Source organism: Diplotaxodon limnothrissa, linkage group LG11, assembly GCF_057381915.1.
Source record: "Diplotaxodon limnothrissa isolate DT_005_m linkage group LG11, D_limnothrissa_male_GT1.1, whole genome shotgun sequence".
NCBI lineage: Eukaryota > Metazoa > Chordata > Actinopteri > Cichliformes > Cichlidae > Diplotaxodon > Diplotaxodon limnothrissa.
In genome coordinates this window covers 36,122,736-36,146,370 of record NC_140606.1, presented here as the reverse complement: position 1 = coordinate 36,146,370, position 23,635 = coordinate 36,122,736, and the positions used below count along the sequence as shown (strand labels likewise).

General features: G+C 39.1%; 3 protein-coding genes across 3 annotated transcripts in view; 1 reads left to right on the top strand and 2 right to left on the bottom strand.

Annotated features, from left to right (window-relative positions):
- Positions 1 to 982: 982 nt before the first annotated feature.
- dnase2 (deoxyribonuclease II, lysosomal) lies at positions 983 to 9,981 on the bottom strand. The gene is made up of 7 exons (XM_085365924.1): positions 9,870 to 9,981; positions 9,180 to 9,277; positions 8,816 to 8,987; positions 7,698 to 7,803; positions 6,514 to 6,678; positions 1,821 to 2,039; positions 983 to 1,665 (listed from the first exon to the last, which is right to left on the bottom strand). The coding sequence occupies exons 2-7, from the start codon at positions 9,275 to 9,277 to the stop codon at positions 1,301 to 1,303; spliced, it is 1,125 nt and encodes a 374-aa protein (XP_085222050.1). The 5' UTR covers positions 9,870 to 9,981; the 3' UTR covers positions 983 to 1,300.
- A 2,006-nt stretch (positions 9,982 to 11,987) lies between these two features.
- gpsm3 (G protein signaling modulator 3) lies at positions 11,988 to 13,784 on the bottom strand. Its single transcript, XM_085366683.1, has 4 exons — positions 13,302 to 13,784; positions 12,883 to 13,048; positions 12,421 to 12,653; positions 11,988 to 12,246 (listed from the first exon to the last, which is right to left on the bottom strand). Exons 1-4 carry the CDS (start codon positions 13,761 to 13,763, stop codon positions 12,106 to 12,108), a joined length of 1,002 nt encoding a protein of 333 aa, XP_085222809.1. The 5' UTR covers positions 13,764 to 13,784; the 3' UTR covers positions 11,988 to 12,105.
- Positions 13,785 to 15,570: 1,786 nt separating this feature from the next.
- The window catches only part of pbx2 (pre-B-cell leukemia homeobox 2), a 10,848-nt gene continuing 2,783 nt past the window's right edge, over positions 15,571 to 23,635 (top strand). Inside the window, exons 1-7 of the mRNA XM_085365923.1 lie at positions 15,571 to 15,854; positions 16,507 to 16,580; positions 17,998 to 18,242; positions 21,714 to 21,904; positions 22,210 to 22,345; positions 22,613 to 22,754; positions 22,994 to 23,088. Coding sequence (XP_085222049.1) covers positions 15,607 to 15,854; positions 16,507 to 16,580; positions 17,998 to 18,242; positions 21,714 to 21,904; positions 22,210 to 22,345; positions 22,613 to 22,754; positions 22,994 to 23,088 — 1,131 coding nt within the window. The 5' untranslated portion in view covers positions 15,571 to 15,606. The remainder of the gene's footprint in view (positions 15,855 to 16,506; positions 16,581 to 17,997; positions 18,243 to 21,713; positions 21,905 to 22,209; positions 22,346 to 22,612; positions 22,755 to 22,993; positions 23,089 to 23,635) is intronic.

Sequence of the window (23,635 nt, the reverse complement as noted above, 5' to 3'; positions counted from 1 at the left end):
TTTTTGTGGTAATAAATTTACTTTTATATGAATTTTAATTGTTTTTGACTGATGTTCAGTACTGAGATGTTTTTCATGCTGCTGAGTATCCCATAAAAAACAATTAAAGTTGTTGCTACTTGTCAAAAACATGGCATTTCTGTTTTTCTTGTGAGGGGTAAACAAAGGAAAGAGGATGCGGATCAGTGACTAAAAATACATATTTTTCTTCGTATCTTTATTCAAATTCAAGACAACCAGTGACAAGACAATCTTCAAGCACAGTCAGGGTCAGAATTAATGTATATATGTGGAAAAGTATCAAATCTAAAGCTCATGCTGGAGATGCACACACACTCATACAAGCCTGGTTAATGATTCAAGTGTCTGTAATTCATCATCAGTGACAGATTGTTATTAAGCACAATCATTCCCACATTTGATTAAAAAGAATTAACCAGCAGGTTTGGAATTCTCCCTGAGAATAAACGAGCTAATGTTTAAAAGCAGAAAATGTCAGTGAGTGAAACGGCACTCATCCCGTTCGCACCAGTGTCTCTTCAGTTTCTCTGAAAACAGTACCCAGTGGTTATAAAGATGCTTGAACCACTAAAGTGCCACTTTTGAGGTTTTTGTCTTTTACAAAATGAACATATTACTCATAACTATTCCAGCTACTTCCCCAACTCCAGAAAATCTAAAATTATAAAGAGAACAACTCAATGACCCTTGATAACCACATGAAATCATTCTTAACAGAGGAACAAATGTTCCCAATGAGTGTCTGTGGCTGATGGAAATTTTATATTTTAGCTAAAGTTGGACGAGTCGATCATTTCATTTGAAGTATATGTCTACTTCTCTAGTAGGTGTGAGTGATGACTGGCTTTAATGTGTAATGTCACGACTTCTAGTTACACCTAAATTAGATGCAGATGTTTGGTTTTTTGGTCACTACGAATCAAATCTGAAATAAACAATAACACCTGCACATACTTGAAAGTCATTACTATTTACTGTTAAATAGTAATTATTTGAAGATGAGACTCTATGGACTGATTGAAATATTGCATTGCTGTTTATTGGCATCTTACTGTCATCTACTGATCACTAGATTAGTGTAAAACGTCTGGCAGGAATGTGTTTAAACTAAAAAACTGAAATTGTCTAAATGTTAAAGGCTAAATATTTCACATAGATTTCACTAGATGTGAACAGAAATCTGTAACAAATAAATCCACATAAAACCCTGTTCGCGTTATATTTTTTCACCCTCATGACTCATCATGTCCAAGTTGACACATCTGGCTCCTCCAGACTCTCAGCACTGGACTGTTTTTCCTTGACAGTCGTCACAGTCCAAGGCCGCTGTTCGGTAAGCCTTCCACACCACCGGATCACGATGACACACTGTGCCTCCACCCCGCTTCTCCTCAGCCTCATCTCGATTTATGTCCCCGACACACACCCAGCCTCCACCAGCCCCAGTCTCACTGGGGCTCACCGCCCATTTGGAGTGGTCCTGGCTGGTCTTGAAGGAGAACGTCTGCCCAGGGTTGAGGAGCTTGATGTTCAGGACCTTCCAGTCATCCGAGCAGTCGGAAGAAAGGATGCCCGTGGAGCGAATCCAGAACTGGACCAAGAGGTCTGACTGGAGGGTTGGGGCCACCCACGCATGATACAGATCTGATGAAGGGGACACAAGATGGATGAGGGTGTTTTGTTTTTTTTTTTACATTTTTTATTGCAAGTAAACTGTACGAATGCTCTAAAAATATTCAGGGTCACAAAGACAGAAAAGGGTTAGGCTTAGAAAAGACATCATTTCGATTAAGTTGTACCGTTGTCAAAAGAGGCTCCTTTGGCAAAGCTGATGAAGTTTGTCCCACCCTTTGAGGTGAGTGTCACGCTGCGATTGGACACAGGTTTGGCATGTGGAAAGAATTCATATTTCCGATTTCTTTTGCCACAAAGAGCAGCGAGCGAAGGCACCTGGGATGCCAAAGACTCTGGGATGCTGCAGTCATACACATTAGGTTGATTGATCTCCAGCTGTTCTCCTGTGGTGCAAAAGAAATTAGATTTAAAGAAAACCACACCCTATAATAACATCATCCTTTAAGTAAAGCAAATAAAAAGCACTGTACTGGTGACACTGGTTCAAAGCCATTTGACGGACCTGCACTGGAACACTGTGCACAGTAACATATAACTAAGGTATAATCTAACTGTACATACAATTCAGGAATAACTTTAAAGTTTCTTCCTGTTTGATGCCTGACGTAAAGCAAGTTAAAACCATAATCAGATCTCCGTTTATGTCACACCAGACCAATACATACAACTTCAATTCCAACAGAGCTGAGACAGGGCTGTGTTTATTACTGTGTAGCATTCCCTGTTCTTGTAACAAGGTTACAACAAACACCCGGGAACTGAGAAGACCAGTCGCAGCACTTTTTGAGAGACTTCTTCAGAGAACAGTTTTCCACTTTGTTTCAGTCTATTTTAAATGAGCTGTGAGAAAATGGAGGGGCTTCTGGATCTTTGCACTTGTAGATGTCACAATAAAATGTATTCACAGACAATGATTTCTGGCACTGTTGTTAAGCCAGTGCAGTGATATCTATGACAGACTCTTGCCTGATTGTAATGGAGTGCTGCCTGGGGGCCCACAATACTGATTTTGTTGTTCCTTGCGCAAATTTCTACAGATTCTTGGAATCGTTCCATGATATTATGTTTTGTAGATGATGAGCTATCCAAAGTACTTGCAATTTTCCTTTGAGGAACAATATTCTGAAATTGTTCCACAATTTGTAGATGTACTTTTAACAGATTGGCAAACCTCTGCTTCTCTAAGATGCTCGTTTTATACCCCAATAATGTCACTAGCATGTTCCACAAGCTGTTTCTTTTTAGATCCACTTACTTTTCCAGCCTTTTATGGCCCCCATAACAAAATGAGCTAATATTTTCCATGAAACAGTAAAATGTCTAAGTTTAAACACTGAGACATTTTGTTTGTTTTATTTGTTCACACAGAACATTTCGCAGGAATAAAGATTATTGGGGTAAATTAGAAATTGTGTCACTGCATAGTTTGTTGAGCATCGCAGCTTTCACTTAGTTGTTATTTATACATTATTGCTTATGCTCAGCGCTGTCTGCTGCACATGTAGCAGAGAACCGCCATCATGCAGAGTTAAGCAGGTTGTTATTAAAAATTCTTTTCGTCAGCCTCCGGTTTAAGTATTGCTCTGGCTTTACTTTTAACTGAATTTTAAATTAAAGCAACACAAAAGTAAAACGGAAAATAAAATCTTGCTCGCTCCTTTCAAAATATAAACCAAAGCAGTGCATACTGCAGCACTGAAGAACGTGAAAATTGGAAAAAAAAACTTCAATTCTATTCTCTTTATATACATTCATGCATAAGCGAGGCTGAAAATGTCATTTTTACCCATAAAAGCTACGTAATGGCGATGTCTACCAATTGGTCGACTACTCTGGACTGAAATTCTTTTACAACTATCTGCAGTTTCTATGCATTTCTGGTGAGATATTAATAGCATTCAGAGGATGAGTTCTTCTGAGTTTGGTAATCCTCTGACTTTTCGTCCTGTCACCATGAGGATGACATTTTTGGTTTTAATTAAAACGTCTTGACATTCAAACGACTCTCACGATGAATCCCCTGACACACCTTCATCTGGCACAGGCTGCAGAACAGACTTTTATTTGCCTAATACTCTGGTTTGAGGCCAATTGCCCACATATGCCAGCTGATATTGGCATCCTGGCTTAATGAAGAAAATACGTTTGTGACAACTGATAAATGACTTAAATACTTAATGTTTTAGCACAAACTGAAACATAAGCAGTGCTTTGAATAAAAAACAAGTAAGTAGCTTAATTAAAGCATTAACAGGAAAATTATTCTGACAACATAATAAAAACATTATAGACAGTAGTATGAAATCTCCATTTCTCCAAATTTATGTGCAAATGAACGCTGCAAGGTGCTTTAAAATAAAAACACGATGAGGCTGTGCTCACCTTCTGCTGTTTAACCCTGCAGACTGAACACTCTGACACTCTCAGCATGTCAGCTAGAGAGACGAGAATCTGATAAAGCAAATCCCTGCTAGAGCGTGAGGGCCAGTATCTCTATGGTTACATACCTCAGTTTAATTACATTACCCCAGGCACTGCCATAGCAACTGTGCCAACTGCTGGGTCTGCCAGGGAACTGCAGAGGCAGCCGGGTGACATGGTGATGACACCTGTTTATGCTGATTATCTCAGTTCAGGCTGTTTTTGTTGTGTCAATACCTGAGTCGATTATTAAGCACCAGACGATACTTGAATCATCTTCTACGGGGAATAATAATAATTGTAGATACTGACACAGATTAGTGATTAAATGTGCTTAAGAAGTTTTCATTATTAGTGTGTAACATATACCGGCATAAATCAGCAGTATTTTTGAGCACCACATGGACATTTACTGTTTAGGTGACCTTAAACAAAAGAGAACACAGAGGGAAATCATTACTAACTGTTGATGGAGGCCCGATTTTTGTCTTTTTCTTTAAATAAACAATAGCAACCATGATCTGTTTAAAAAAAAGAGGCAAAATTACAGGATAAAAATTCATCGCAACGCAGAAAAAGAAGTACTGTATGCTCAAACATTCCTGGGGAAGGACTTTCTTAACCTATCTTGTGATGGATGACCCTCGGCCATCCCGGCACTAGATGTCTCCATTTTGTTCTGGTTTGTGCTCTGCTTTGTCCTGTAAGAGCTGACAGGGGAGTAAATGGCAGCATGAGCTATACCTGCGTGTTCACCTATAAAAGCTCCCTTCTTTCCGCAGTCACTCTGTGGTGTGATCTCAGTGTGATCCTTGGATTTCTCTGCCATTCATCCATACATAGTCTACACTACACGACTGACCCGCAGACAAGCATGTCTAAATTTAGCTGTGCTTTTGTAAATCAGTTGTGTCTACCAAGTTACCAGCTCACCTTGTCTCCTGTTCTTTGTCATAGTCCGTTAACTGGATTGTGACAAAGAGAGTATAAAAGTTGTCTTATATGTAAGACTAACAATGAAAATATGCTTTATAGTTTGAAAAAATTGCACGATATTGACTGGTTGCTTTTTACTTTCCTTGTTTTCAGTCCAACAGACAGAGTTCCAGTGAGGATGTTCATATTAATCGTAATCAAATAAGCTCTGTGAGAGAAAAAACGGGAAAAAAACTAGTTCAGACTGCGATAAAGATTCAGTGTCAATCAGGCTTTTTTTTTTTTTAATTCTTGACTACCTGGATTTTGTCACTGAGAGGACAGAAGCCCAAACAGCAAGCAAACTAAGTTGTTTTAAAAGAAAGAGGAAGAGAGCTTAACTCATAAGGAGGATAAACTGAGAAATCTCACTAAAGTCAAAGTATGAGACAAATACTGATTATTTTCAACTGTGAATGATGCAAAACTACTTTTGTAGGGTTCAAGAATAAAAGCGGAGCTGGAGATGAATAGAGCAGGTCGTCCTTTATGTGGACAAATATAAAATAGCATTAAACCAAAACACTTTGCATGGTTGTCTTTTTACTTTTTCTTTTTTTTCTTTTGTTAATGGACTGGTATTCGTATAATGCTTTTCTGTTCTAACTGAGCACTCAAAGTCCTTTTTACAAAAAGCCTCTTTCACCAAATCACACACACATTCATATAAGCTATATTTCTATACCTAAGAACTTTGTATAACATTCACACAGTGGATGCATAGGGTGACTTGGGGTGTAGCATCTTGTCCAAGGCTACTTCGACATGTAAGCTGGAATAGCTGGGAAATCAATCCTTCGACCTTCTGATTGGTAGACGGCCCATTCTACCTCCTGAGCCATAGTGGGAGGGAAGGGGGTGACTTAGAGAAGCCAGACTACTGGGACTATAAGAAACTTACAAAAACTTTGCAAATACATATTTTACTCTATTTAACAGCTGCCTCGTAGCTGAGATTACATTAAACCGAAATGGAATCTCTTTTTATCTCTATTTTATTTAGTATATTAGAAATTGGTTGGCAGAACATCCAACAGCTTCTGTGAGCCCCAGTTTGGTCTGCAGGCCTTAAGTTAACATGGTTAAGATGTTTGGCTGATACAGTAAACTACATAAACATGAACTTCTTATTCGTAATCTCTCACAAAATACTACCACAGGCTACAACAGCTTGACTTTTTAACTACCAAGCAAAAATATTACCCTAATAAAGATATGAGATTGAAAAGAAACTCTTCAGTTCCTTGTTAATTAAAGCATATTTAGTCAGACCAACATAACTGCAGACAGGGAACAGAATATGAATCGTCATTAGCTGTCTGGACCTTCTCCTCCCAGCACTCATACTGTGATTGCAATCTAATACCATCATCCATTTAAACATCCTCATTAAGTGTTAACTGCATTTTTATATCAACTCTTTCTTCGCTAAGAGGCCACATGGCATGGCTCCAGTCTTACCGATGGTCTGGAAATGGTCGAGCGGGTATGTAACACAGATGAAGTTTTGCCCATTATTCTCCCCGCTGCTGGGGTAATAATACTCCCCTGCCTGTTGAACAGGAGGAAACTGAGGGGTGCTGTGGACCAACCAGAAACCCTGATTTTTATCCAGCAGCACAACACCTGAGGAGCAGAGATATTAAAATAGTAAGAAAAATACATCAGACGTTTTCCCTGAAGATGGTTAATGTGGACATTCAAGTGAAAACAAAATATATTTATCTATGCTCATTTGTTTTTACGCATCAGAGGAAATGTAAGTAATGCGCATTAATCTGCACTTCTTTTTTAATAAGTAGAATTAGAACATATAAATGATGAAAGAAGAACGTGAGGTTGATAATGAGATGTTTCAACATGTTTTTATTACTATAACAAATCTTTGCCAGACTTTTTTTTTGCCCTTGTTGCAGAGTTTTTAAATCTTCCTAGTATCAAATTTCTAATGAACATACTGTATACTTTTCATGTAAGTAAAAAGAGGAGCTTGAACATGTGATAGGTTGTCTTTATGCTTCTTTTATTTAACGTTGATTTAAAAAATTTTGCTTTTTCCATCCATTCGCTCTTTATCCACGACCAGGTTGTGGACAGGGGCATAATTTCCAGGGGGGTTAGGGGGGTTATGACCCCCCCCCAATAATCAGACCCAACCAATATAACCCCCCCCCCCCAATAAAATTATGAATTATCTTGCATAAAAAAGCTGTTGATTTTCTTTACTCGTTTCAGGTATTACCAGCAAAATAGTTGCATGTTTAATCATCTGGGAATTTACGCAGATTTATTTATTTATTTAGACGGAGATCTTTACACCCCCACCTCCCAATGTTCAGCACAAAGTTACGCTGATGGTCGTGGACCAGTCTAAGCTTAGATGCCCAGATGTCTCTCTCCCTGACCACGTTATCCAGGGGGACTACCAACATGTTCACAAGCTAATCAAGAGATATAATCTATCTAGCAAGTCTCAGGCCTACCCCAGATTCTCCTCCTCTTAGGACATGCCCGGAACACCTCAACTGGCTCATTTTGGTGTGGAGTAGTGCCCCCTACTCATCTCATTTTTTTCATACTATTCCAAAATTTTGGAAAACAAAGCTCGAAACTTTCTGCAGTCTTGGGACAATCAGAGAGCTCACCTTTCGTGTGACCCCCTCTGCTCTCACTGTTATGAACCCATCTGTCACCAGACGAGTCCTCGTGTGGCTTCTGGTCATTGTAAAGGATGTATGCAATGTCTGTATTCTGTAAAAAAACAAAAACAAAAAGGTTTTTAACTGTAGCTTCATGCATGTGTACTCACCGATCATAGAAAATGTAGAAACAAATGTTTTCACCTCAAAAGAAAACAAACAAACAAATAAATAAAATGGCACACACTGACATCCATCACAGTGATGTTAACCAATACAATTACGCACAGATGGTTGCATCCAGTAATTTTTGATTCAGAATCGTATCCACAAACTCTCTCACATGTTTTGATGAATCTATCAAGTTTTCAATTAGTAAATGACCTTTTCTGCCTCCTAGTTGCACAATCACCGGCCAGAAAGACAGATCACCTGAATGAACAGATGCAGTTTCACTTCTCATTATATGTTTGTTCCTCTGATCTAACAATGTCAACTGGATATAGCAGATGTCTATGAAAAAAATGCTTATTATTGCATATCATGTTGGTGAAACAAGAAGTCTTGTGACTGGGGTCACAAAGAAGAAGCAGGAAAAATTTAAATACCCTAAGCTCAGTGGTTTTCTAGGACTAAAATCTGCACGTAAGCATAACTGCTCTGCATGTAGTTAAAGCAAAGAGTTACTGCAGTTAACAGAAGTCGATGCACCAGCACTGTCTGTCACTTTTGGCTATTGTGATAAACAAAAATGTATTTTAAGTTTTGTGAGTCGTAAGAATTGGAAGTTCAACTCAACTTTATTATACATGGTTTTAGGAGAATATTACATTTTATCTTGTGACAAATCAGTATTTCTAAAACATGACATCATTTTTGGGGTCAAATATAAACTGAAGGTCCACTCATCTTAAAACAGCTGACGTTTTTTTGCCTTTTAGCATTAATTGTGAATATACTAAATGAATTAATAATAAGGAACTTAAAAGAGTATGATAATCACATTTTGAAGAACACTTGCTTTCACTTGGGTGTTTTTCCAAATGAAACTGAGCTTACAGTTTTTAAACTTTGTACTCAGTTCCACATTTGTAGCAGAAAAAAGAAACCTGATGGAAACAAACCTTCCCCTGCGTGTACAGCTGTCCGACCGTCCTGCCCAGGGCGCTCGTGGTGTCATTCACTGTCCCCTTCCCTTTAGTCCATCCTTCACTTCCTTGGTCCAAAAGCAAATACATCTCACCTTGTTCAGGAGACTTACTGCCATGCTCTTTGGGAAGTTTGTATATATAGAACCTAACTCAAACAGAGACACAGACAGAAAGGCTGTACATGTAAGAACTGCTTATATTGGTGCATGTCTGTAAATGCTAAACTGTTATTGAAAATATTGCTTCTGTTTAATCAGAATAATACATCTAGGTTAAAACAAACAAATAAGGAGGACTTTTGTACGTGATTTCTCAGGAATTGTTATCAATGAATTACCAATCAACAGCATCTCCTTGGTCATTGTAGCAACTGATTGGTGAGCTGCTGCCCTCTAACGGCACGTAGAGGATCAGCACGGACAGGGACAGAAGCATCTAAGAACAAGAGACAGAGATATTAATAACTACGGTTAAATATGTGTATATGTGTTAGGAAATTAAATGATGAGTTCACGTTCAAAATATTTGGTTGAAGCTCATTTTTTCTTTTTACTCCTTCGTTAAGAGTTTCAGTATTCTCAAGTAAAAGTACCAATAAAACAGTGTAAAGTCTTTTTTGTTGGAGTAGAAATATTAAAGTATAAGCAGAAAAATGTCCAGCCACTGAAGGGTTTATTTATTTATTTATTTATTTTTATATTTTTCATACCCATGCATTAGTGGCTATACACTATCATCGGTAAGTTATAACCTCATCTTGTGACTTGTTGGAAAATGAATGAAAAGAAACATTTAGTATTACCGTAAAAACTAAAGCTCCTGACTACAAAAATACTGTATAAAAACAGAAACAATGATTTTAATATGAAAACATTTAACTAATATTTATCTTCAGCTAAATCTAATAATACTTATGGTTTGATCCTATAAATCAAAGCACAAGTCACTCAGTCGCTGGAATCGTTAGCGGTTACAGATAACTGCGATAGAAAAGTGAAAAGTGCAGTATAAGTTTGAGTCAACATACCCTCACGTATGTTCTCAATAAAGTCTTGTTTTATTTTGCTGCACGAAGATCGGCTGTGGCCTCAAGTTTCGTCTTCTTCGAGTACATCCCAGCCTACAAGTGTTTCCTACAGGGACTGTTACGTGCTTGTTTTGATCTCGGCCGAAAGCTCCGGGAGGAGACAATGACGTATGACAAAGACAACGGAGCGATCGCTACCAACGGCAGACATTACATTACAGGGAAATTATCGCACTAAAGAAATAAAATCCAATTAATCCTAAATAGCTCTCACGGTTTAGGCGTGAAGACTGTTTTAACTGCTCCAAAACTTCGAAACTTATCCTTCTCAAAAAGTCCTAGTTTCATGAAGTCATGTGGTTGATGACGTCAACTGGTAGGCGGTACTACCCTGAAAAGCGGCTATTACAAACACCTTTCATAATATAATATAATATAATATAATAATTAGACTTCTTATAACAGAAGCAGATTGAACTTTCCCCCTACTTTAAAAAGACATTTTCAGTATTTTTCCCCTTGAATATTAGTTTAAAACTTAGTTGCATAACTGTAGTTTTTAAAGACGTTCCTGAATCTGTTGGAGCCCAGAAGGACTTCTAAATCACCTGGGTTCCATGAATATTATGGCAAATATATCTTCCTTCCTGTATGGTCTTTGATAAGCAGCCAGTAATCTGTCTAACAACGGGGGAAGGGATACAACATGTTCGGCTCAACCCTATAAACATACACTCATCTTAAAAGTGGAACTTGAATTTGGTAAGATGAACTTCTGTTGTTTCTTCCTGTTTTACTCTTTCACAATTTAGGTGAAAAGTGTGGCTACACACACACACACACACACATATATGTATATGAGTATATATATATTTAAATGCAGTATTTATGCTTTCTTCTTCAGTTCCCCCTACAACCCTGTCTCATCTTATATAACTCTATACTGTTTAAGGAAGTGACACAGCATCCTCTTGTCAACTCTATGCTGCCTTGATCAACGAGGGCTTCCTCAGAAAGCTGTCCTCTGAGCTGAGTGGACTAAACAGTATTGCTCTAAGAGCCCCATTCAAAGTGGCCCTGATTATTGCCTGTAGCACTACAGAAAGTGACCACGGGTTGCAGTGACTACAATGCTCTGTTTTAAAGCAAATACACTGAAGCAGTGTTAACAATTAACTTCACAACTGGTGTTTTTATGTTAACCCTAGTTGACTGATTCTTGTTATTAGAGTTACATGAAATTTTGGGGGACATTTTAAATTGAAAGTAGCCATTACAGCTGGTTAGTGATTATCTGTTAACTTTTTTTTTTTTGCATAGACTGAAGAAAATGTTACATACATCTAGAACACTGTTCAAAGAGTAACTACTGATTTCCTTTGAGGTTACGTCACATTATTAAAGAGAAATTCAGGAACACTGCGATAACACCTGTTTTCAGACTATGAAGTCTGTAAAAAATTAACAGCTTTATCTTAGCCTCGCCTGTTCCCTAAAAGGCTCATCTATTCATATGTGAGTGTTTTATGTGCGGAGGGGGATTTTTTAAAGATTAAACATTATCACAAAGTTGTGGGAATGTGAACTAGAACAGCAAATGATGCCTAATGATGAAGATAGCAGAACAGGTCTTATGCATCCCTGTGTCACAAGCAAAATGCCTGTAGTTACAGGCTACTACAAGATTTATATGTACAGACATAAGGAAAATTAAAGAATACACTCTCCAGGATGCATTTGATTTATTTTGGAGAACTAGTCCCAGCACTTCCTGAACTTGGAGCTCACTGTTATTTCTGTTGTGCTACATTAGATCTGTACAAATAACGACAACAACAGAATTCAGCAGACTGCCTCCTCTACAATTAGGACACGCGCACACACACAGCAACCATTCAAGAGCTCATTGCAGACATTCAATACAATGGAATAATTCCAGAGCAGAGAAATCACATATCTACTGATCCTGGTTACTGGAAAAAATTAACTAAAAGTAAACTTCTCATCATGAACTCTCCTAATTTACATTAACAGCACTGTTGCTCAAACATTAGCGTTTTTGCTCCAATTTTGACAACTTTATCACTATTAGGAGATACAGCAATTCCACCCCAACCCCCAACACAAAGCATTTTGGGGTTAAAAAGAAGTCCTCTTTAAATAGAAACTTAAGCAGGGAGGCTACATTGGCAGTTGGCACACACAGCAGCCCCACACTTTTGGGTTTTATTCCATCTCAGGTTTGCAGCAAGCATGGTAGTTCGGTCCTCTGCTCATCCATGCGTCCCCCCTGGACCCTCAGGAGGAGGGAGAAGAAGTCCTCATCATCCATGGGACCTGGAGCCCTGCTGCGCTGGTCCTCTAGCCTGCCCTGAGCCTGTGGGTCAAAACAAATTGTGAAAATGAAAGCAATGCAGTGAAAGTAGGTAAAAGGTTTGCTGCCAACACTCTTTCTCGCATTAGTGAGAAACTAACTTTTCTTCTCAGAAACAAAGCAGAAAACACCTCAGCTCACGACAAACACATCTAAACAAACAAGCTCATTGCTTACTTGTGTGGTTAGAATCATATCGTACAGATCATCTTTGGGCGCAGGAACTGGTGCAGGCTTTTTCACAGACAGGGACAGTTGTCTTATGCTCCCTCTGACACTTCTGGTCTTTGTTTTTGGCGGTGAAGACCTTCCAAGCTGTGCCCTCTGGTCCTCGAGCCGCCGTCCTTGTGCAGTGGCCACCAGGTCAAAAAACTCCTCTTTCTGCAGTGAAGTCATGGAGGAAAAGACGACTGTAAAGAAATGAGAGAGAAAAGAGCTTAAATGGTCAAAAGGCGGGGGAAAGGCAGTGGTCAGTGGTCAAGGAAAAAAACATGGAAACATGGTAGCTGAAAATTCCTGAGTCAGGGAGAATGGGTAGCTGCATTTGATTCTGCTTGTTCAACATGAGTCATAGCTCAAAAACAAATGCAAAAGTTGTATCCTTTTCCACACTTTACCATGGCAAAACAGAGCGCTTACCTCTGTTAACTGGTTTGGAGGTGTTGGGCTCAGAGTGGCACCTCCTCCGCCTCACCCCACTCTCCAGCCTGAAGGAGCAGCGCTGGTCATTGAGCCGTCTGCCCTCCTGAAAGGTGCAAAGCAGGTCATACAGCGCCTCTGGGAAGTCAGGGGTTAACCGGTGAGCCTGAGAAAACACAGGTGGGAGGATGAAAAAGACGGAGGGAGAGAGGAATGGTTTCTGAGTGAATGGCACAGACTGTTTGTTGGCAAAGCAAAAGAATCCACTCCTACGTACTCCCACATGCTCTGAAATAAAGTGGTACCTGCAGTTCTTCCACCATGAGACTGTTTTTCTCTTGCAGTGGCTGGTGGCAAAGTGTTAAAGTCAACTGATTTACAACACAGGTAATCTCAGGGTAAGAAGAGCAAATACCAACCTTTTTGAGATCCTCTTTGTGGTCTGGTCCCCCCTCGGGTTGTAGCTCAGATGAATTTAGCTTGTTTGTGTCTGCCTCAGGGTCATTCTGTGTGGCCTTTTCATCCTCTGTGCTACAGGGTTTTTCAGTTTTTTCTTTAAGCACTTCATCCGGCTGCCCTTCACTTTTACTGTCATTTCCTTTGAGTCCATCATTTGTGCTTTCTGTTATCTCTGGTTTGTCTTCTTCTCTGGTTATCTGCTGTTTCTCCAGGCTTTGCTCTTCTAAATTTATTTCACCCGCTATTTCTTGTTGACTGTTTTCCTCTTCTGTGTGCTCCTCTTCCTTTTTGATAGCAAACTCCTCGCTACAGCTTTGTACAGTGACATCTGCACCGCTTGGCGCCCTAATTTCAGTAATACTTTCTACCAAATCTCCATCTTCAATGATGACAAGAGGCTCCAACAGCTCCTCTTCAGCCATTTCAACTTTGATATCTGTGTTGTCCAGTGGTCTTTCTTACAATCCTTATGATCCTTGTGAGAAAACAGAAAGAAGCTGGAGGTGGATAAAAAAAAAGGTGATCCAAAATATCAGAATTCCGTTAGTACTTAAAAAAAATACCATAAGGAAAAACACGACATCTATAAACACTGAAACTTAAAAGCATGATGAGTACCGCAGAGCTGCTGTGCCTTTCTTTTGAAACAAAACATGTGAGAAACCAGTTTGACAGGTTTCAGCATGTGGGCAACAGATGTTTAGGCAGAAATTTAAAAGAAACTTGAAGTCACAAACTCCTCCTAGCTATGTAAAACGTTCGACTATGTGATCACAAATGTCAGGGTCTTGTTGGTAGGTGATCACTGTTGTGTATTTTCCCAAACAGTTCAGTCGAATAACTCTTGTTGACAGATCACATTGTTATTTCCCCCCTAAAGCTACTGTCTACCACAAAGTGATTTAAATTTCAGTTAATTTTTGCCCTTACCTTTTCGTTCGCCTCGTTTCCTTTTATCTTCTCAAAACATCATCTTTCAAAGTCTTGATCCAGTGAACACAGCATTTTTGGCTTATCACTCGTCCTGTCAACGTTTTTATTAAGAGCAAAGAAGAAAAAAAGAAAATCTGCTAGTTTCACATGCCGTCGTGATGAGCTCTCGCCTTTTCTATCTGCCCTGCTACCTTCTGTCTTTCTCTCATCTCATCTCTTCCTGTTCCTCTTACCACAGCCCACCCCTATTTACTCGGCCCATATTTGACAAGTCAGGTTGACATGAAATATTACTGTTAAAAGCAGAATCACTCTCTATATGTGCGATGTGTGTGGTTAATGCAATCATGTCCCAAAGGAAAGGTTTTATAATGCCCATGTACACTTGTTAAAGCAGCTGCTGCTTTAACTGCTGCTCATTTGGTTATGTTAACCCCAAGTGCAGCATGTTGAAACAGGCGCAGTTTTTTTCTTAACTCTCTGTGGTTTTCACATCCTGTTGACTTGCAGCTAAAACGAGAAGTAGACTCAGACAAGTAAGGGAAGCTGTCTAAGCGAGATTATTACTTGAAAAACAAGGCTGAAAAAGAAGTTTATTTTATTTGAATGCTTCTGTTAGTGCTTGTAGCCACGTTTTTCATTCTAAAAAGAGAAATAAGTTAGGAAACTAGGGAATATCACATTTAATTTTTTTTAAAAGTTAACACGTGAGTATCATAAGAAATATGTGGCTGAAAATGAAATGTGCAGCTCTAGTAAAACCCAAACTTGATTAGACAGAAAATCTGCTTAAATAGCCAGAATCAAAATAGAAAAAGAGAGGTTTTCCAAAGGCAAAACATTTTAGAGCCTATTTAGAATAGTTACCCTTTACACACACGTCACCTGTATATTCTTTTAAGGTAGTTATACAAAAAAAAAAAAGTCTCTTTCTTAGCCTAACATCTCCCACACAAGATGAATCTGTTTGCCCCAGATTCAGTTTGTTGGGATCTGGAGGCCCTATCAAAAAGCCACATAAACTACTTTTGTATAATTAAATGTCATTTCTTTGTTATCCACCCACGCACATGCAACCACCCCCGCGCACTTCTGCTTTGTGAAAATGCAGGGAGTGCAGATGTTTTGCTGTTGTGGTTACCTTTAAACCAATAGTGCTACTCCACCGTACCCACAGCGACGCTTTGTCTATCACGCGCTGCACTGTGCATGCACATTTTGCACCGTTTCCTGTCAGTCGCTAGGGGACCCAACTCTGTGCGATGTCTCTGGTCTGTGTTGTGTCTGTGAGCACAGTCGGGCAGCAGTCGTCGCCACTGTGCGTCGCCGAAGATGTTGCAGCAGCAGCAGCAGCCTCTGACGGGCAATGGGCCATCCAACGGCCGGGGACTCGGCGTGAGTGGCCACCCCGGGATGCACGCGCTCAACTCAGTTCACCAACCCTCCCAGCATCGGCCCGACGGAGCGGAGTCGGGCCTCGAGGGTACAGAGAACGGACATGAAACCCGCAGAGATATTGGGGACATACTGCAGCAGATAATGACTATTACCGACCAAAGTTTGGACGAGGCACAAGCAAAGTGAGTCACGGCTATGCTTCCTTTCTTTTTAAATATTGTTATTTAGTGGTATTGCCGCTGCAGCGGTATTTTGTTGTGCTGCTTTGTCGACTCCGTCTCGCAGTGACAAAGTTTCCTGAACTTCACTCTATTGCTTAGATTATTCAGCTAGAAGCTAGCTAATTAGCTGGACTAATGACATAAAGTTGCTTTTGGTGTAACCTGTGCAGATTCAAACTCCCATGCCAGTGTTTACTGTTTCTGTGCTGTAAGTTAGGAACACGCATTTCTTTCAGCAGCGGCTGTTTAATATGTAGCTTTTGTTAGCATGCTACGCTAACCAAGGCTAACAAGCTAATGCTAAAATAGGTAGCTAAGGACCGTGCCGATATAAATGTTAACACTGCGCTACAACACGGGTTATAATTTAATTACATAGTAAACAACTAAATATACTATCTAACATGTTGGCTGTCATATGCAGACATACTAGCAGTGAAAGGTTACCCCCTTAACTATCAGCTAGCCAGGAGCTAACGTTTGCTAAATTAGCTCGGCTAAATGTTGTCACTTTGTGATTTCTGTTTTTGTTTTGGTCGATTTGCGTACTGTCATTCTATGCCTTTGTTTACAAATAGGCTGGTAGGTCATGTTTGTTCTTTTTTATGTGCAGGAAACATGCGCTCAACTGTCACCGAATGAAACCCGCTTTGTTCAGCGTTTTGTGCGAGATCAAGGATAAAACTGGTAGGTTTCTGCTCTATTTGCAGGAGTTTTCTTGTGCTCTCTGTCAACAGCCATGGCTTTAATTTTGTTTGGGAGCGTTATTAGACTGTGTTGACATTCTGTCATCAGGAACCAATAAAGTCATAAACAATCTGAATGGCCAAGTAAACACACAGACATAGTTTTTATACTTTCAGAGTCAAAAGCAAAATAATCCGACAGCCCTCTTAATAAATGCTTATTGGAGTATAAGTGGACTCAAATGACAACAGCTGGACAAACATAAGGTACAATTGCTACAGTGCAATATATTATAGTCATATCAGGTTGCTGTCAGGACTATATTATCTTTAAGCTGCCACAAGGACTGATAAAGTAAATTGTTTCTTCCTCATTCTACATCACCTGTATTGACTTTGTATAGATTACTTCGTAATAAGCTAATTTTGTATTATATTTAGTATTCATGATGGGGGAAAAAGGGTAGTTAAAATAGTTCAAAAGCATTAAGAAAAGGAGCAAGATGGTATACAACAAGAAGAAGTGCAATGCAAATAAATAAATAAAAAGTCAGTGTACAGAGGTGGTAAGCTCTTGTACACTATATACACACATAGATGTGATTTTTATGCATAGGGATATTTTTCTTTATTTTATTTTTAAAAATATTTTCTACTTAGCTGTGCGCCTTTTTGAGTAATGCTTAACTTATTGCGGGTTGAGGGTTGTTTTTATTTTATTTAAGCTGCTGTGTTATATGTTGTGTCTAATGTTTTGGCCATGATAACACAGGAATTTTCCAACTTTTTCTTGGCATAAATAAAGCTGATTTTATCGCATTTTATATGCATTATAACTTCAAATTCTACATCGAAGCATAGGGTCAACTCACTGCATTCATTTATATAACAGAAGGGCGATGAGTAATCTTTCATTTAGATTTCACTTATAGTTGCACTTTAAAACCAGCAAAAAACTAGATTCTTCTAAATTCTTCTTGTAAATTTTTATCTTTCAAATGAACAAATTAGGTTATTTATGACCTCTGGTGATAAACTGGTGATATAGTTTAAAGACTTTGACTTTATTGTAATTGTCCCCTTCCAGTCATTAAACTATAATCTTTGAACCATAAGTGACAGATCTAGAGTTGCAAGATATTTTACAATATCTGTCATAGGGTAAAGGAACCTGTACAGGTATGATGAACACTTAAAATAACTAGGTTGCACCAAGGTACAGTCTGAAGTGAAAATGTTATGAGAGTGATGCACAAAAAAAAACGAGAGCACACAAAAAACTACTTATCTATTTCCAAACATGGTTCCATCATTATTTTGTTTTTGTTTTTTATGGTTCATTATTTGTAAAGGCTTTGGTTTAAGAGAGTTGCGAGTCTTTTACCTTCAAAACCAAGAGACTTTTGTCTCATTGACAGGCCTTTCAATGAGGAACACCCAGGAGGAGGAGCCTCAAGATCCTCAGTTGGTGCGACTGGACAACATGCTGCTGGCGGAGGGCGTAGCGGGGCCAGAGAAGGGTGGCGGGGCTGCTGCTGCTGTTTCTGCTGCCACCAGCTCTGGGGGGATGTCACCTGACAGCTCTCTCGAGCACTCCGACTACAAAAGCAAGTTGAGCCAGATTCGCAGTATCTACCACACTGAGCTGGAGAAGTATGAGCAGGTATTGTGTCGCAACAGCAGCTTAGCACTGACATTGCCTGTACGTGCTTGCTTGTACTAGAGGTACCTGGAAGCAATGTTGTACACTGGCATGCTAGATCAAGAGTTCACAGCACATAACTTTGCTTCAGGGCGGATTCATTCCTTTCCATTTGTGTCAGGTATGACTCAGTAAATCTTTATGTTGAGAGGCATTTTAGGCTTATTAGACCAACAAGCTCCACTGAAGCCCTACTTGTGAGCTAGTATCAAAGAGAAAATTAGATCTGCTATAAAATCCTCTTGAATGCAACATACAATTAAGTTCCTGAAACACAAACCTTTGCCCTATACTTAAGATTAAGGATATGCTGATATCAGTCAGGGGTGTCTATCTGACTGTGGTCATGTAGTCGAAAAACTACTCCAAGGCAACCAATACCACCCTCCAGCAATCAATATTAGTTTATAGTAAAATGAAGATTTAAATGTTTTAGAGTTTTAAGAAGAAAACCAAAAACTATGCAAAGTATACTCTGTCACATTTTCAAAGGCGGATTTTTTACAACATCTAAGAACAAAGAGAGCGGCATATTCAAGGAGACCAAGTATGAGATCCCAGTCATCACCTCGTCATAAAAACTGTATTTCCAAACTTGTGCCCATCAGCAGCTAGTTGCAGGACTTTCCGCTGACATTTGTAGTAGAACTGCCAGGTAGGGGTGGGCGATATATATGATAGAAACAATATAAATTTGGCCAACGATAGAGATTTTGACTATACCGCTCTATTGCGGTAGCGCATGTTGATGATGTCATCAAGCTACGCCTGTTTTGGTCAAAAGCATAACAGCGGCTACAACCATTATCATCTACAAATTATGCCGGGCGACAGTCATAGCAAAGAGATGAAGCACTTTTGAAATATGGGGAAAGCCAAAAACTGCGCTTCCTCCACTTCCGTAACATTGATTCATTAATGTTGAATTCTCTCGTTGCTGCTCTATGTTGCAGTATATTAATGACTAACCTCGTATTGTGGATGAATGATCTCAGTTGTTCTCCTGACTGAAGTTTGGCCCGTGTATAGCATCCTGATATGCGATTACATTTGTCCCTGACCACCAGAATCCCTCACGTTAACTTTTATCGAGTGGGGAAAAAAAGTTGGGGTTCATCCTCCAGCTTCACTGTGCTAATGTTATGCTAACATAGCTGTGTCGCTAGCAATCACGTAGCACAACATTATATACCAGGTAGTCCAACTTCAGTAACCCTGCGAACGCCACTGCTGTTTAGTTTCCTGTCTTCATTTATGTTGGAAGTGGTAGCAGAGCTGTACTTTTTAATTAGTTTCAGAAATCTCCCAGTCAGAACATGGTATGAAATGTTTAGGTGGAAACTAGCGAGCTAACTTCTAACTCCGTTAAATTTAACAAATTCTGTTTTGATGGATGCCTGGATGTTAAATTTAATTGTTACACCTGGTAAAGCAGCAACGCTGATGATTTTATTAAAGATGAAAGAATTTAGACTGTTTTTAACTCTCAGTGTTCGTTTGACTTTGGGAGCTGAAGCGGACGGAGTTTTGGACCCAGATTACTCCGCGAAGCAACTCACTACGGCAGCTGTAACCCATATGGAAAAGATATAAATAAATCTTATAAAGTTTTTATCTGTCTTGTATGAAACTTGTATGAAAAGCATACAAGAGTGAAAACACATATAAGATCCCTTGAAAAATTATATAATGAAACTTGTATGTTTTGTATACTTACTAAAAAATATATGAAAGTAATGAGAAAGTGGCCACTTTCATGAGTAAATCATATATGTTTTTATTATATCTTTTCCATATGGGAATGCTCTGACAATCCATCAAACATTTTTAACAGATTTCTGCACGCCAAAATCGGTTTGAGGTCAGTAAGCACAACCAGAATTCATACATAAGGCACACTCGATTTTTGAGAAAATTTAAGGATTTTAAGTGTGCCTTATAGTGTGGAAAATACGTTATACAGAAGAAAAGAATATATCGCGATTATATATCGTTACCGCACATGCTCCTACTGCCAGGACACATAAACTGCAGAGTAGGTTTAGGAGTATCAGGGTTTGCACTCTAGTTTAAAAAAAGACAGGTGTGTTTGATAACACTGGTCAGCAGTTTTTCAGAAGTTTTTAATGGCTGTTGTTTGCAAAATAATTTTTTGTTTTTCAAGTTTACAAGTTTTCACATTTGTCAAGTTTTGTAAACTTATATCTTGTTATGTTTATGGTGGTATCTTATGATAATAGCTTTCTTCATTATGTAACCATTTAAAAATAGAGGAGCGTTAATATCAAACATTATGTTAGAAAGGATAGTGAAGTGATTACTTTAGTTGAAAAGAAAACACTGAATTTAGTTAGAGCCCACTATGCCAGACTTTGTCATGATGGATTACTATGGAGAAATGTCAATTTCATCAGTTACCCAGAATATTATGAAATGTAGATATGTTGGTTTCATCACTTCACAGTGAAGTGTCAAAGTTAAATATCAAAGTATTTAGCTGTGTAGGACCCTAATAGATGAAATGTGGAGATTATATACATTTTGGTCACAGTCCTCTTAGGAACATATTATGAAAGAAATTAAACTCTTACCTTTTTGATATTTTAATATGCTTTTAAAAATGCCCAAATTCAAATTTGACACTTCGTACTTGATACATTCCATTTTTTCAAGTCCAGTTTGAAATCAGATGAATAGTTTAAGAAAAGTGGATATCTGAAAATCACCACTAGCTTTGAGCCATTTTTTTTGCCAACACTTCATGGTCATAATATATTTTAGTAATATATATGGTTTCAGTTTGTGGTCTTATATCTGACTTTGCAGCATATCATGAAAACCAGAGTCCACCAATTATTTTAGGCATCAGTTTCAGTTTCAGCAACTCAAAATGAGTAAGGTTTGACTATGTTGCTTTTGGAAGCGTTTGTTTGTAGACCAGTGCAATATATGCTTTTTGTTATAGCCAGAAAGTGAGAAGCATTGGATTAATAGAGGTGGATATTAAGATAACACCTGTTTAAAGTCTTCTGTTATGAAGACTTAAACTATTACTATATTTACTGCATTGTATATTAGCATATTGTATGTAATATAATATATTAATATTGATTCCTTGTCAGTAGAAGAACAGAATCATTAGTGTAATCCCAGATAACACCATTAGTAATAACCACATGTTCATGACAATTTGTTGCAGTGCACAGAGTGACCTAATAAAGAGGCCACTAAGTGTGCGTGCTTACCAATAAGAACAATTGTCGTACCAATTATCCTTATTATCAATTAAACTGTTTTTTTCATCATAAAATTGTCTTTCCAGCTAGAAAACATCATAATTAACAGAAGTAATGAAGTTTTATAAAATAACACATGTATAGCAGCTTCACTTCTCTCCTTCATTGTGTTTCGTCTTGCACCACCTTTCACCAGGCGTGCACAGAGTTCACCACCCATGTGATGAACCTGCTGAGGGAGCAGTCGCGCACACGGCCTGTGACTCCACGGGAGATTGAGCGGATGGTGGCTATCATCCACCGCAAATTCAGTTCGATCCAGACCCAGCTGAAGCAGAGCACCTGTGAGGCGGTCATGATACTGAGGTCCCGCTTTCTAGATGCCAGGTGAACATTGTAGTTTTTCTTTCTTTCTTTTTTAAGGTGACCTGTTATGGTTTATTAGGTCATATAGAATGTTGCACTGATAGATGCTTACATTAAATGTGACCAAATTTCAATTAATGGAGTTAGTGTTTGTGAAAGTAATCCCTGCAAGTTACCAGCTCCAGTTTCAGACTGCTTTAAATGATCTGTTTCAAGCAGTTTTTCTCCTCATGGATGGTATGATTTCAGAAACTAATGTCGTCGCCCCCAAACATCCTTTTTGAGCCAGGAAAACCTCTGTTCACTGTGTTCTAACCCTTTTTCAGACGCAAGAGGCGCAACTTCAGCAAACAGGCTACAGAGGTCCTCAATGAGTATTTTTACTCCCACTTGTCTAACCCATATCCCAGTGAAGAAGCCAAAGAGGAACTTGCCAAACAGTGTGGTATCACCGTCTCTCAGGTGAGCATGCTTCAAGAAACCAGGAGAAAGGAAAAGTTGTGGGTGTCCATGGATTCATATACCATTCATTTACTCTCCAACTGTTACAGGCAGGATTTTAAAGATTTAAATTAAAAAAAAATAAAAAAAAGAAGTAGTGACTGATTTCTGCTTAGGTGACCTCAAATACTTACAATTTGTATTAAGCTGTTTGAAATGGCTACTGGAGGTTTAAGAATGCTTCTTCAAAATGTGGTCATTTTAATGATTACCTTTTATTTTTGGAAGGTCTCCAACTGGTTTGGCAACAAGAGAATCCGCTACAAGAAAAACATTGGCAAGTTCCAAGAGGAAGCCAATCTCTACGCCATGAAAACAGCCTTGGGAGCTAGACAGGGCGATGATTCCCCACACACTCCCAATTCCACAGGTAACTAAGAAAATGACATGAACAGTAAATGCCTACTTGCCTTTAGGCGATAAACTCAGTTGTTAAGCCCTTCTCTGGCCCCTGATTCTCCACGCCTACATGAGTCATGCCGATATGTCTGATGATTAATGACTTGTTTATTAATGGTCAGGTAACAGTAAAAACCCCTTGGATTTCTTTATGGTGAATTATAAAAAGATGTCTGTCACAAATGACTATCAAGGTTTGTCGTTCTTCAGGGTCAGGGTCCTTCTCTCTGTCCGGATCAGCTGACCTGTTCCTCGGGGTTCCACCTGTGAATGGTGAACAGTCTGCCTACCAAATGGGAGTGCAGGTATTTACATACGTTTAAATATTAACTTGTGCTTCTCTTGTATTTTTTTCCTTTCTAATTAGGAACTTACCGTATTTTCACGACCATAAGACGCTCTGTACTAAAAGGCGCAGTCTCAGTTATGTGTGCCATTACTGTATTTAACACACACACATAAGGCGCACTGGATCATAGGGCGCATACAAGTACCGTATGCGTATTTAAAAATAAAGCGGGAGCAAAACAAAGTTTGGTACTCACATTTTTATCATCAATCAAACCCATCGAAGTCCTCATCCTCTGTGTCTGAATTGAACAGCTGCGCTAAATCTCCATCAAACATGCCAGGTTCACTTTCTTCACTGTCGGAGTCACTTTCCGTGCCGTGCGGCTCCTCGGAAATGATGCCGGCTTTTGCGAAAGCTCGAACAACAGTGCCAGCAGACATGTTAGCCCAAGCATCTACAATCCATTGGCAAATTGTGGCGTAACTCGCCCGGCGCTACCTTCCACTCTTGGTGAAACTGTGGTCTCCATCGGTCATCCATCGCTCCCAGGCCGCTCGCAG

What these genes read in the sequence shown, in the direction of transcription:
- dnase2 (XM_085365924.1), bottom strand. Translation starts at nt 9,277, where the DNA reads ATGCTTCTGTCCCTGTCCGTGCTGATCCTCTACGTGCCGTTAGAGGGC. An exon ending in CAAGGAGATGCTGTTGATTG is followed by an intron (nt 8,988 to 9,179) that starts GTAATTCATTGA and finishes TGTTTGAGTTAG; the next exon opens with GTTCTATATATACAAACTTC. An exon ending in CGACCATTTCCAGACCATCG is followed by an intron (nt 2,040 to 6,513) that starts GTAAGACTGGAG and finishes TTTGCACCACAG; the next exon opens with GAGAACAGCTGGAGATCAAT.
- gpsm3 (XM_085366683.1), bottom strand. Translation starts at nt 13,763, where the DNA reads ATGGCTGAAGAGGAGCTGTTGGAGCCTCTTGTCATCATTGAAGATGGA. An exon ending in ACAAAGAGGATCTCAAAAAG is followed by an intron (nt 13,049 to 13,301) that starts GTTGGTATTTGC and finishes GTGTTTTCTCAG; the next exon opens with GCTCACCGGTTAACCCCTGA. An exon ending in ATATGATTCTAACCACACAA is followed by an intron (nt 12,247 to 12,420) that starts GTAAGCAATGAG and finishes TTTGACCCACAG; the next exon opens with GCTCAGGGCAGGCTAGAGGA.